This window comes from Lissotriton helveticus, chromosome 8 (assembly GCF_964261635.1).
Source record: "Lissotriton helveticus chromosome 8, aLisHel1.1, whole genome shotgun sequence".
NCBI lineage: Eukaryota > Metazoa > Chordata > Amphibia > Caudata > Salamandridae > Lissotriton > Lissotriton helveticus.
The window spans coordinates 1185330882-1185343916 of NC_136069.1; the positions used below are offsets into that span (position 1 = coordinate 1185330882).

The 13035-nt window shown below is 43.9% G+C and overlaps 1 protein-coding gene across 2 annotated transcripts in view; it reads left to right on the top strand.

Annotated features, from left to right (window-relative positions):
* SEPTIN10 (septin 10) overlaps positions 1-13035 on the top strand; it is a 379629-nt gene that overhangs the window by 213106 nt on the left and 153488 nt on the right. For both annotated transcript variants that reach the window (XM_078658118.1, XM_078658119.1), the window contains one exon: positions 10522-10683. In XM_078658118.1, the coding sequence (XP_078514244.1) occupies positions 10522-10683 (162 nt within the window). The remainder of the gene's footprint in view (positions 1-10521; positions 10684-13035) is intronic.

Below are 13035 nucleotides of genomic sequence, written 5' to 3' on the forward strand. Positions count from 1 at the left end.
CTCAGTTCACAAAGGGGAGCCCTTCCCTTTAGTAAATAAATAATTATCCTAACTTTGAAGTCTTTAACTTACCAATGGTTAGTGACCGAATTTCCTTTCACAAGACATTGATACATAGGGTAACAAATCACTATTTGGGAGGAAAGCCCACAACATGGCCCTTCCAAATAGCGATTTGTAAGCCACTTCTAAACCCATTTTAGGGGTCGTAAAACTCCGACAATGGGTTTAGTACACATGGAAAACCATTATTGGCCATTTCAAATGCACAAATTTTGTGAATCACAGGATATGCGACTGCTAAAAAGTAGATTTTTTTTTTTTGGGAGTTCAACAAAATCTTTATTGGCTTGACAGTTCGACACAATTTTAACCGCCAATGGCCTACAACCCGGAGGCCGGCCGCAAGTAGCAGTATCACAATAATCTGTAGCACACAGCCATTCAGCTGATAACCCAGGGGTCCAGCGGCGTCATGTTAATTTTTACTGCAAGACAAATCATTCTACCCTGGTACCCCTTTTTCTTGCTATGACATGAACTTTGGTTTTAAATGTTTTGCCCAGAGTCAGAGTGCTTGGGCATAACAGTTGTAAACAGTAAACTTAAAGAGCCTCGGTCAATTCCACACTCCGTCGCCACTTGTATGCATCATTACTTTTTGGTATAACAGCATAATCGCAACTGTTCTTGAATGTGCCGGATATCCCCATGCCACATGTTAGCACATGCCACTTCAGTACCTCTTGTATTTTTTTTTTAATTCTGATTCCCCGACACTTTCCTCCTTTAATAGATAATCCGACAAATAACACCAAAAGTCCTTCGGCCGTGATCTATTTGGCAGATCCTCTTCATAAGTGACTAACTTATCTCTACAGTACGTCATATCTTTTAGCCAAGTCTTGATATTAGGTACATTTCTTCCCTCCCAGCGTTTTGATATCTGCCTCTTAGCAATCAATAAAGCCACCGCACAGAACTTTCTCTTCCCCGCCCTAACACCTGATAGAAGGCCCAGCAAACATACCCTCATGCTGCAGTCTACCTCAGTGCCCACCATTTTGCCCAGCATACCCGTAACCCCCACCCAATACTCCTGGATCTTCTGGCAGTGCCATGCTAGGTGCACAAAATCCGCCTCATCATATCCACATCTTTTACATCTGGCATTTTCTCGCAACCCATACTTATACAATCTTTTTGGCGTGTGATATGTTTGATGTAGATACTTCAGATGCGTGATACGCAGATTCCCATTTGGAGTGAGTAGTTTAAGCAGCGTGCATGCAGTCAACCAATCATTCTCTTGTAACGCCTCTGGCAGAACATCATTGCATCTTTGCATCGCTTTCTCAGAAGTACGTGGGATTTCACTTTGGGCTATCTTGTACAATCTAGACACCAGGTGTGATGTGTTGGATGATGTTATAATGAATTGCAGCGATTGCAGAGTTGGCGGTTCCTGTGGGAAGTCTGGATATAGATCCTGTATGGCCCTCTGCAATCTATAGTGCGTGAATCGAAAGAGTAATGTTGGGTTGCTAATATATGTTAAATCTACTGTTTTGCAGAAAGTTCCCTCATGATATAGATCCCCGAATGTTTCTATCCCTATATTCCGCAATATGTCCATGCCTACTTTTTCATTTGTTACCGACACCTCTTGGTGGAAATGGAGTGGGAGTGCTGGTGCATAGAGAGGTAGCTTATGGGCCATTCTCCCTAGTGTCCGCCATGCACGTGCTGTAGTATCTATCGTGTTGATATCTCTAGAGTGTAGAGGAGGCCTCTTGTGTGTCACTATCGCTGTCAGTGGGATTGGCGAGGCGTCACCCTCCTCAACCGCAGTGTGCGTCAGATATGTCGTGGGGTGGTGCCAATGTGATGCATATTGTGCCTGTGCACATAAGTAGTAGAGTTTAAAGTCCGGCACACAAAACCCCCCTCTCTCGTAGGGTAGTGTGAGTGTATGCAGGTCAATGCGCGCTTGTTTACCTGCCCAGATTAGTTTTAATACTAGTGACGTTATGTTAGTGAAAACGGCTTTGGGTGGTGTTATGGGTATATTATTGAACAAGTATAGGAATTTGGGTAGGATATTCAACTTTACTATCGCGATTCGGTCTGCCAGTGACAGTGGTAGCTGTATCCATCTGGCTATGTGCCCCTCCACTTCTGCGAGTACCCTACCATAGTTTGTCCTAATAACCTCTTCTGGGTCTCGACTGTGCAAACTCCTAGATATCGAGTCGGTTCCGTCTGCCAGTCTAGCGGGAAATCTGGGACATATTCTGTTGAATCGGTAAGTGGGATGATTAATGATTTCTCCCAGTTAATTTGCAACCCGGAGTGCCGTCCAAATCATACATAGTCACGGAGTAATGGACTCAGGTTCTGTTCTGGGTCTCGTACATATAGCAGCATGTCATCCGCGTAAAGCGAAATATGCAGAGGTCTCCCAGGAAATATTAGGGCGGAATGTTTGTGGGTCTGCCTGACTATACATGCTAGCGGCTCTAATGCCAGAGCGAAAATCAGAGGCGATAGCGAGCATCCTTGCCTCGTTCCCCTCGCGATGTCGAAAGGTCTAGATATGTACCCGTTTACTCTTACTCTTGCCACAGGTTTTGTGTAGAGTAGTGCAATCCATGTTATAAATCGCGGAGGGAAGCCCATTCTCTGCAAAATCGTGCTAATGTAAGACCATTCTATAGAGTCAAATGCCTTTGCGGCGTCCAACATTACCGCAACAGCTTTAGTTTGAGGTGTGAGGTAGTGGGAGAGTGCAAACAACGTTCTTGTGTTGTGCGATGTGGATCTCGCAGGAATAAAGCCTGCCTGGTCAGGTAGTATCAGGTTTGTCATCAAAGGCTGCAACCGTTCCGCCAAGAGCTTAGCTAAAATTTTTGAATCCACATTCAGGAGTGACAATGGTCGATAAGAGTCACATAGCTCTGGGTCCTTTCCTGGTTTTAATAGGGTGATAATCACCGCCTCCCTCAGCGTCGGTGGTAGTATCATCTGGTCAAATGTGGTGCCGTACATTTCAACCAGATGTGGGGCAAGTAGGCCAGCAAATTTTTTATAGAATTCGCATGTGAATCCATCGGGTCCCGGTGCCTTTCCGTTGGGGAGTGCGTGTATAATCGCGGTAACCTCCTCTACTGTTATTGGTTGTGCCAGATATTCTCGTTGACTATCAGACAACCACGCTTTGGCTATGTCTTCTAAATATTTAAGTGTTTCTTGAGGTGGAGCTGGGTCTTGAGAAGTATATAGTTCTGCATAATTATCAACAAAACTGCGAAGTATCTCGTCATAGTGGGAGTGTAGCGTCCCATCCTTGTCCCTAATTTGAGTTACCACCTGAGGGCCTCTCCCTTTACATATTTTCCGCGCTAGCACCCTACCAGGTCTACCCCCTTCGCCAAATTGTCTTGTCAGTGGTCGCTTGGTGACATATTTCAGTTTGTCCTTTGTGAATTGTTGATGGTCAGTGATTTTGATCTTGAGTTCCCCCAATAGCTCCACATTTCCAGTGCGGACATATTCCTGCTCTAGGGATGACATGTCTCTCTCCAGTCTGGTAATCTGTGTCCTTATGTCTTTAAGTATCCCTGCAGTCGTGCTGATGCATACTCCTCTTAGTGTTGCTTTGAATGCCTCCCATACAATACAGGGATCGTCTACCGAATCAGTGTTTAATTGGAAGTAATCTTGAATGGCAGTGGTGATGGTTGTGAGATATAGCGGGTCCAGTAGTGTTTGTGCATTGAAACGCCAACTGAATGGTGGTGGTGTGTAATGGGGTATTTGTAGCGTAAGTGCCACGGGGCTGTGGTCAGACAGGGTGCGTGGTAGTGGCCTAACATTTGCAGTCCATAGGACCATGTTGCCAGTTCCCAACCAATAGTCTATTCTCGACCAACTCCCATGTGCCATATTTACGTGTGTTGCGCCAGGTGTTGTCGGATGTCGGATCCTCCAAATGTCTGACAGCGACATTTCCTCCATCACATCCCTGAGTTTTTCCCTGGCCTTCTTGTGTGGTTCTATCGAAGAAGTGGATCGATCTATGTCGTTACACAACCCTATATTAAAATCACCTCCCCATATCATAGTAGTGTCACAGAATTCCAACACATGATCCCACAATTCCTGGGCCCGTGTCGCTACGCAAATGCACAGTCAGTGTGTACCCCAGGCCAGCGACCGTGTTAATCGCGGCAATCACGCTATCGCCATCTGTCTAAGTGGGTGCCTTATCAGCATCTATAGCGTCCAGCAAAGATTAACGTCTGCCTGGGGCGCAGCGCAAGTAGTACAGCATCCCCACTTCAAACACCTCCCTGCCATCGCTGAGAGGGACCATCTGTGCCCATGTCCATAGTTCGTGCGCATAGGGAAGGTTCAATTTGTGGATTTCTAGCCTTCCACCAGATTTCGTACGTGAACATTGGCCGATCAGTCACCGCTGGACCACACTTTTTGTCGTTAGATCATACTAGGCATTCACGTGGTCAGAGTTACCACCCACATCATTGAACAGTCTTACCTTCATTCCGCTTCTTGCTGGTGGTCTCTACGATTAGATCTTTTACCTTTCCCAACCGTCGATTTGATGAAGTCCATGGCAGCTTTGGGTGTCTCCAGGAACACCGGCTTATCATCCCAGGTGATCCTCAACTTTGCCGGATACAACATGGCGTATGGCACTTGCAGGTCTCGCAGTTTGGCCTTAACAGCCGTAAATTCCTTACGTGCTTGCTGTACCGCTACCGTGAAGTCCGGGTAAAATTCCAGCTTATTACCTTGATGTTGGATCACCACTTTTTCTCTCGCCAGTCTTAACACAGTGTCTCTGTCACGATAATTGAGGACTCTCGTAATTATTGGTCTGGGAGGGGCCCCTGGTTTTGGTTGTGGAGCTAAGGAGCGGTGAGCACGCTCCACTATGAAAATGGCCAACAGGTTTTCGGCGCCAAACAATTCTTTGCAGAGGTTTTCCACGTATGGTTCCATGCGTCCCGTATTGGTGGATTCTGGCAGGCCCGCTATACGTATGTTGTTCCTTCTTGACCTCGCTTCCAACTCTTCCGACCTTGCCTTTATGACGTCCATGACTTTCTCCATCCCTGTACATTTGGCTGACGTGGCTCGCGATTCATCTTCGACCGTGGAGATCCTGTTTTCAGCTGTGTCTAGCCGCTCGCCATGTTTGTCTATCTTCGATGCTAGGCTATCCACCCTGCCCGTCAGAAGATCAAGTTTAGCATTAATTTCTTGTCTTGACTCCTGTATCGCCTTCAGAATGTTGTCCATAGCATTGGCCGCCGCGGAGTCCGTGTCCTGCTCCTCGTCGACTTGTTCAGTGAGGCCCTTAGGTGTTTTTTTGGCTTCAAACGTGAGTTTGGGTTGCTGCCTGTCCGGCTTCCCCATTGTGCAGCGCCGTGGATTTACAATGCAGTATCGGGTAGGAGCGCCCGCTTGACGCGCAGCATGTAGAGGATCTCCAGTGTGCGCCTTAACAGTTAGATGTAGTCAGTGGTGGTACAAGTATTAATGAATCATTGCATCGTCGCCATGATCTCAGTGGTAACAGACCTGGCCCAACCCTTGCTGAGTCAGTGCGTTATGTCCCTCACACCAGATCGCCAGAGTGCACTCACGTTATTAGGGGTCTTAGTGTTTTCCCTTTAGCACGATGGACGCGCCAATCCTGGTGTCAGGTCCTTGTGGAAGCGCGAGCTCCGATCTCGGGCCTCGCCACTGATCCCGCCGGCCTCGTTAGTTGGTGTCGCTAGTGCTCCATGGAAGTGTACCTCCGCTACGTGAGGTACCCTGCGCTCCCGCGCTCCGGACGTAGTTTCCCCGCCGTTCTGATGTTACATCCAGAATGGGATGGCGAGCACATCTAGCGTGGCCCGTTTTGCAAGTGCAGGCAAGAGTCCCCGATAGGATCTACTGAGGTCGCAGTTAATTGTCACGGACGTACTCCAACGCCGTGTGTTGCATGGATTTTTATTTCGTATTTGGGCGCCGCCATTTTAGTTTCTGTGTCCAATGCGGTATGCCAGCCCAATTCCACCGCTTAGCCCGAGATCTCACTATATGTGCTCCCCATGTGGTCTCCTATGTCGCCCTGGCGTGCAACATCCCCGTGATCACCGCTTGGCAGCCGATCCTGCAATTGTACCTATGCGCTGCAGCCCGTAGTGCTCAGGGCCACCCTGCCCCCACTCCGACAACGGCCGTCTTTGCTGCCTAGGAAAGGTCCGGCGCTATATGTGGCCATGCATTGCCAGCAAGTAAGGGGTCATGTCCCGCTGCCCTGCCGAGCATTCAGGTCCCAATGTCTTTGCCACCGCTAGCGCCGGTAGGCTCTGCCCAGCAGACTCACCGCTCTCGTTTTCTGCCGGACTCCGGTCGCCATCTTGCCCGTTTCCAATCACCGCAGAGCAAATGTCCACATCGACGTGCCTGCGCCGCTATTATTGCCCCCTTCACATCCACCAGGGCTCCGGTCATCCACCTACAGTCCGAGATGTTTTGCGCTCCTTTCCATTACGAAATTCCGCACATTTTCGGCGATTTTGTGATCCGCCCGGCGGAGCTGCACGTCTAGGCAGCCATTCCGCTGTGCGCCCCCTAGCGCCTCTCGACTGCTAAAAAGTTATTTACATCCGTCTCCAAGTAAGGTATTCTCACCATGAACTTCTTGGGTAAAGTTTAAGATGACATTTCTTTAAAAATCAAACTCAAATCAAATTACAAACAGTATTTATTAGAGGTGATTTAAATAGAGTGATAAGCTTACATTAGGTCTAACATGGAGATGTTTGTAAGAAGGGAAATATTTATTTATTTATTTATGAGATTTATTAAGCGCAAACAAATACCCAAGGGCGTCTCGGCGCTATAGACAGAAGCAGCTCAAGGAGAAAGTGGGGAGAATTATTGGTTGAATAACCAAGTTTTTATTTTTCTTCTGAAAGCTGTGAGCGTAGGGCAGGATCTGATGCCTATATCGAGCGAGTTCCACAGTTTTGCTGTGGCGACTGCGAAACGGCGGTCACCCCATGAGGCTGTTTTAGTCCGGGGCACGGTCATTAGTAAGGCATTCGAAGATCGTAGTGCTCTGTTGGGGGCATAGAATGCTAGGGATTTTTTGAGAAAGTGTGGGCCTAATTTGCGGGAGGCTTTATATGCTATGCAAAGTGCCTTGAATTTAATTTGATTCTTCACCGCTAGCCAGTGATAGTTTTTAATCGTTTGGGAAATGGGTTTGAATTTTGGAGTACCCGAAAGCATTCTCGCAGCTGCATTTTGTACAGATTGTAACTTGTGAATGACTTTCTGTTGGGCATTGATGAAAAGTCCGTTACAATAGTCAAGAGATGACCTGACAAATGCAGTGACCAGAGTTTTTCCTGAATCGGGGGGGGGGGGGAGAGAGAAACGGAAAGATTTTCTTAATGGACTTAAGCTTGTAAAATGCGGTAGACACAACGGAATTTGCATGTGTAGCAAATGTTAGTTTGTCATCCAGCAGTACTCCCAGATTTTTAACTTTGGTGACTGGTGTGGGTGGTGGGCCTAATTCAGTGGGCCACCAGGTGTCTGGCCAGTGAGGGGAGAGGTTTCCAAATATCATCACTTCCGTTTTGGTGGAGTTTAACTTAAGACAGTTGGTTGTCATCCAGTTGCTGATGGTTACCATAACATGGTGAAAATTTGCCGCAATTTCATCTCCGTTATTTTTTATTGCTAAAATCAACTGGGTATCGTCCGCGTAGGATGTTAGGCTCATCCCAAAGTCCTTGATGACCTTTGCTAAATCTGTTACATAGACATTAAATAGCGTAGGACTTGGGGATGAGCCTTGGGGGACGCCACAGGGAAGTGTCATCGGGGCGGAGCTAAAATTACCCAGTTGTACCGTTTGGGTGCGGTTGGAGAGAAAGGAGGAGAGAAGATCTTAGGCCTTGTCCTGGATACCTATGGCACTGACACGGTCGATCAAGATGTTGTGATCGACCGTGTCAAATGCAGCAGATAGGTCAAGCAGGACAAGAACTGCTGTCCCTCGTTGATCGAGAATAGTTCTTATCTCGTCTGTGGCTTTGATAAGTGCTGTAATAAAAATAATGAATCGGAGATTATAAAGTTTGTCCTACCAGGGTCTTGGACTCGTGTATTTCACTTTCCATGTCAAAGTTTAATAAATTCATAAGAATGCTTTACATCCAAAAGAGTTGGTGTGGACAAATGATTTGTTAGTGACCGTAAGGTGCAATGAATACTTTAAGCGGAGCAGTGATGTTAACTGGAGGCACTGCCTTAGTTAAAATTGAATGTATCATCCTGGGGAACATCTTAATTACACAAGGGTATATATGTATTGTGGCTTTTTGAAGGATTCAGGTTGACTTAGACACTAATACATTTCTTAGAGAGCGGGACCCCCTGCCCTGTTATTTACTACACAGTGCCACAGTGTAAGTGGTTCACTAGCACAATGTAGTTTAGTGTAGTTCCTATAGTCCCAATAGGCTCTGCGCGTTGGAATAATATCTTCAGTAGTGTAGACGTAGGACTGAGGTTATCTAGGTCTCTACTGACTATATTAGACTTAAGTTTTTTGCCAGCTAGCTCAGAGTTCACTAGAAACTTTCTCGACTAAGCAAGGAGGAGTTTAACCTCCCTGGATAGACAAGAAGGGATTAGTTTCTGACAACCATAAAACATGACAACTTTGCTCTCCCTGATTAAGAGTATATCTCTAGAGTCGTGTGAAAACAAAAGACAGCTATTTCACTCAGTTAAAGGTGCGTACTTAGTTTCACCAGATTGCAGAGAAAAAGAGAGACGGGCGTTTTCAATAAAAGGGTGTTATTTATTGAGCAGTCTCTTTCCTCATACAAGAGAAATGAATTGCTACAATTGCAATACTTTTAGTTAAGTAAAGTGCATACAGTAAAAGCAGGATTATAAAATAATACTGTAAAAGCATTGATATGGTTTCTTAGCCATATGATACTTTAAAATGGATAAAATAGATACATACATATATACATTGACTAATCGTACTCAACTGGTGCTTCTAACTACGCCTACCCCGGTGTACCTGACCTAAGCCTAATACGTGGGAAGGAGTAAGTAAGTAGCAGTTTAAGTTAAGTTTGCTTTGCCAAGAATCTGACTCAAGAATTCTCTGTAAGGGTTTAGTCAGTTCAGTACCTGGGTATTAGAAGGCAGGAGGGCTGGTATCTCTATATCAGGACTCGATATCCCAGTCACCCGCAAGGGTAAGCTGGAAGCGCCGGAGGCTGGATTTCTTGGCAGGAGAAAAGACAGCGTCTTTCTCAGCGCGTCAAGAGGGAGGGGTAGCGTCCGTGGGCTCTCGCATCAGCTGGGCTCTCGGGCAAGTAGTAGCTGCTCCAGATTCATCACCACCACCGTGTGTTTGCTTAAGGCAGCGTTGGTATATTTATACCCGAGAGGTGCTGGGTTTGACGTAAGGATGGACATAAGACGTCAATAAAGATGTCACTAAGAACTGGTCGTTCTTACAGTGCTTTACAGGAGTTCTCGGACGAAATCAAAACAAAAGGCAGCGGGGATTTCCCAGGTTGCTGGAGGCTTGGATTTGTTTAAGAACTCAGTGTGCTTTCTAGAGGGCTGGAGGAATAGTGCTTGCTTAATGTGACAGCATGCGCTATGAATTGTGAATAGGGTTTCTATGCCGTTGTAGGGATATTATTGATTTATAACCGGACAAGGGCAAAGAATAGAAATATCGATTCAGGTACCTAGATAAACACACTACAGTAGGTAGTGCTACTGTAGCACTAGAGTTAGTGATGCTGAGGGAAATGAAGGACAGGGTGCACTAGCATAATCAGCTTCTTATGTATTTGGCTGGCATAGAATATTTGAGGTCCCAATCGAATGCCAACTACGTCAGAACACATTTGCATTTGATTCTGCCTGATGCAAAGAGCCTCAACTGTAGACTGCAGTGTTTAAAACTGAGAACTTTCTTCTTGAAGTACCTGAAATGAGGTGTTTAGTACTATGTACAAGACTCATTTATTTTGCATTTACTTCCACTGCATCTATAGCTTTTTCATATTTTAAATAGTCAACATGTTTCAGATATATATAATACATTTAATAAGTAGAAATTCTCCTTTTCAATGAACTGCTAAAACCATTCACAAAATAGGTAAACACTTGAGGGGAGAACGCAATGACATTAAAGGGACAAAAGAAGAGAGAATGTAAAATAATGATACAATAAAATGTACTTCGTCAGCAGTAACATATCTGATAACTAAATAGAAGTAGAGAAGTGGACACTAGTCTTTCTTTGAACTCTAAAATCTATTAGGGTAACCTATTGTGAAACTGTTGCATACTCTGTGATATACACGGCAGCTACGCATGACTATTATTTTTTGTTTAACAGAAAAAAAAGATGCTTATCAAATAAATAACTGTTTGTTTCATGTGCAGGTCAATATAATTCCAGTCATATCTAAAGCTGACACAATTTCTAAAGCTGAGCTGAACAGATTTAAGGTTAAGCTCATGAGTGAGCTAGTGAGCAACGGAGTTCAAATATATCAGTTTCCAACAGACGACGAGACGATATCTAAGCTGAACTCAAGCATGAACGTAAGTAAAGGACTTGGCCTGCCATTATAGTACAGCCATAGCTTGTCAATTGCTTCTCCATATTTACTACTGGATTGACTAGATGTTCATAACAATTACTATCACAGTCAAAATCACTGATATTGTCTCTCAAATGTAAAACAACCATGTTCACTCTAATTGGTACTTTGGGCATTCAGCAGTCAGGTGCCCATCTCCCCTGCAATGGGTTTATCAGCACCAGACTGTGGCAAAAGAAGTATCAATTGAAATATTTCAGAAGGGAATTGGGGGACATGTTTTCTTTCAAATTCCTAATTGTCTATTTTGAGGGACTGTTTGCATGCCTTTTTCATGATACCCTCAATATATACTCTTTTCTGCTGGAGATTTTTATGTGTGTTCTTGTGGCTTGTGCCTTTGAGTTTGTTGCAAATTTCCCCAGACATCCACCGAAAGTGTAATGGAATCTTTTTTCAGAACCTATTATTAATGTGAACTGTTTGTAAAAAAGGTTTTCGTCTGCATTCAATATACTTTTGTTGTGGTAATCATTTCTCTATTTACCAGAAACTTTTGCTTCAGGTTTTTTGCTTCTCAAGTTTTTTTCCTCCTGGAAAACTTTACAAATGTATGTATATTTGCATACATAGGCGCAGGACTTTTCAGTACAAAAGTGTACCTAAATGATGAAAAAACTATCTTTACAGCAATCACAAAAGGCTAAAATGGCTACATTTCTTTTGTTTTAATTTAAAAAAAACACCCACTTAAACCAGTGTGTCGTAACATTAGCAAAAAGTGACTAGAAACATCTTTCACAAGCTATTTTTTTTTATGTAAAAGAAAGGAAATGAAGGGCAATGTTCGCTTGTAGCAAAGATTGCCAACTTTTTCTCTGGTGAGAGCTAATTTTCGTTCCTAAAAAGCATTCAGCGCGACTGTCTAAAATATGGGTATTAGATAAGGGTACATAAATCTCAAGGAACGTAAGCATCACACCTAGAGCATCCCAGTCCTGCTCCAGTGAGCATATAGCATTAATGCTGCATGAGATCTACAGCCAGGGCCACTGGAATTATGTGATTCTGCAGCCACAGCTATTTTGAAAAAAAAAAGATGAAAAACATAAATAAAGCAATGAAGACTGGAAGACAAAGAAGAGAAAGAAAGGAAGGAGCGCAAGAAATAAAAAGGAAGTAGAGAGAAAAAATTAAGAAAATATGATGAAAAAAGGAGGAAACAAAGGAAGCAATCGACAAAGAGAGAAAGAAAAATAAGGAGAGGAAGACCACAGAAGAAGGAAATGGAGGATGAGCAAAAAAGCCAGTGAAAAAAATAAAATGCTGGAAAAAGAGTAAAGCAGTCAGAAAGGGGAGTGAATAAGAGAAAGAAAGGGAGAAACAGAGAACGTTGGGGTGAGAGCATGAGAGAGGGGAAGAGAGACAAAAGAGTGAAAGAAAAAAGGAGAAAAAAAGAAGACATGAGAAACAAAAGCACTATTTGAAATAAGGGTGAAAGAAAAGAAGAACGAAAAATAAAGCAATGAAGAATGGAAGACAGAGGAAGGAGAGGAAGAAATTAAAAGGAAGTAGAGAGAGAAAGTAAAGGAAATGTGAGGAAGCAATTTACAATGAGAGAAAGGAAAATAAGTAGAGGAAGAACACAGAGGAAGAAGGACAAGCAAAAAAGCTAGTGAAAAAAGAAAATGCTGGAAAAAGAGTAAAGCAGTCAGAAAGAGGAGTGAATGAGAGAAAGGAAGGTAAAAAGAGAAAGTTGGGGTGAGAGCATGAGAGAGAACGATGAGCGAGTGAAAGATAAAAGGATAAAAAAGACATGAGAAACAAAAATGTGAGAATGAGAGAAAAAATGATATGAGAGAAGGCAGGATAACAGACCGAAGAAGAAAAAATACTAAAAGAAAGGAGGACATGATAAATAGAAACTCATCAAAGGAGAAAGAGGAAATGAAGGGGAAAAGGAGTACAAGAAAGATAATAGAAAGGAGAGGAGGATAAAAAGAGGTACAAAAAGATAACAATGAACAAGGAAGAGATAGGGTCTGATTTAGATCTTGGCGGGCAGGTAACTTTGTTGCAATTGTGACAGATAGCTCGTCAGCTGAAATATAAATCCCATAGGATATAATGGTATTTATATTTTGGCGGACAGGATATCTGTCACTGTTGTGACTGAGTAACCCATCCGCCATGACCTAAATCAGGCCCATAGTCAGAAAGAAAACAGAGTGAAAGAAAGACAAAAAGAGAGCAAGTACAGTACTAGTTGAGAAAGAAAGAGGTAGAAAAAAGAACAAAGAAAAAACAGTGAAGGAAAAATGCAAGGAACGTAAGGAAAGAAAGCCGGAAGGAG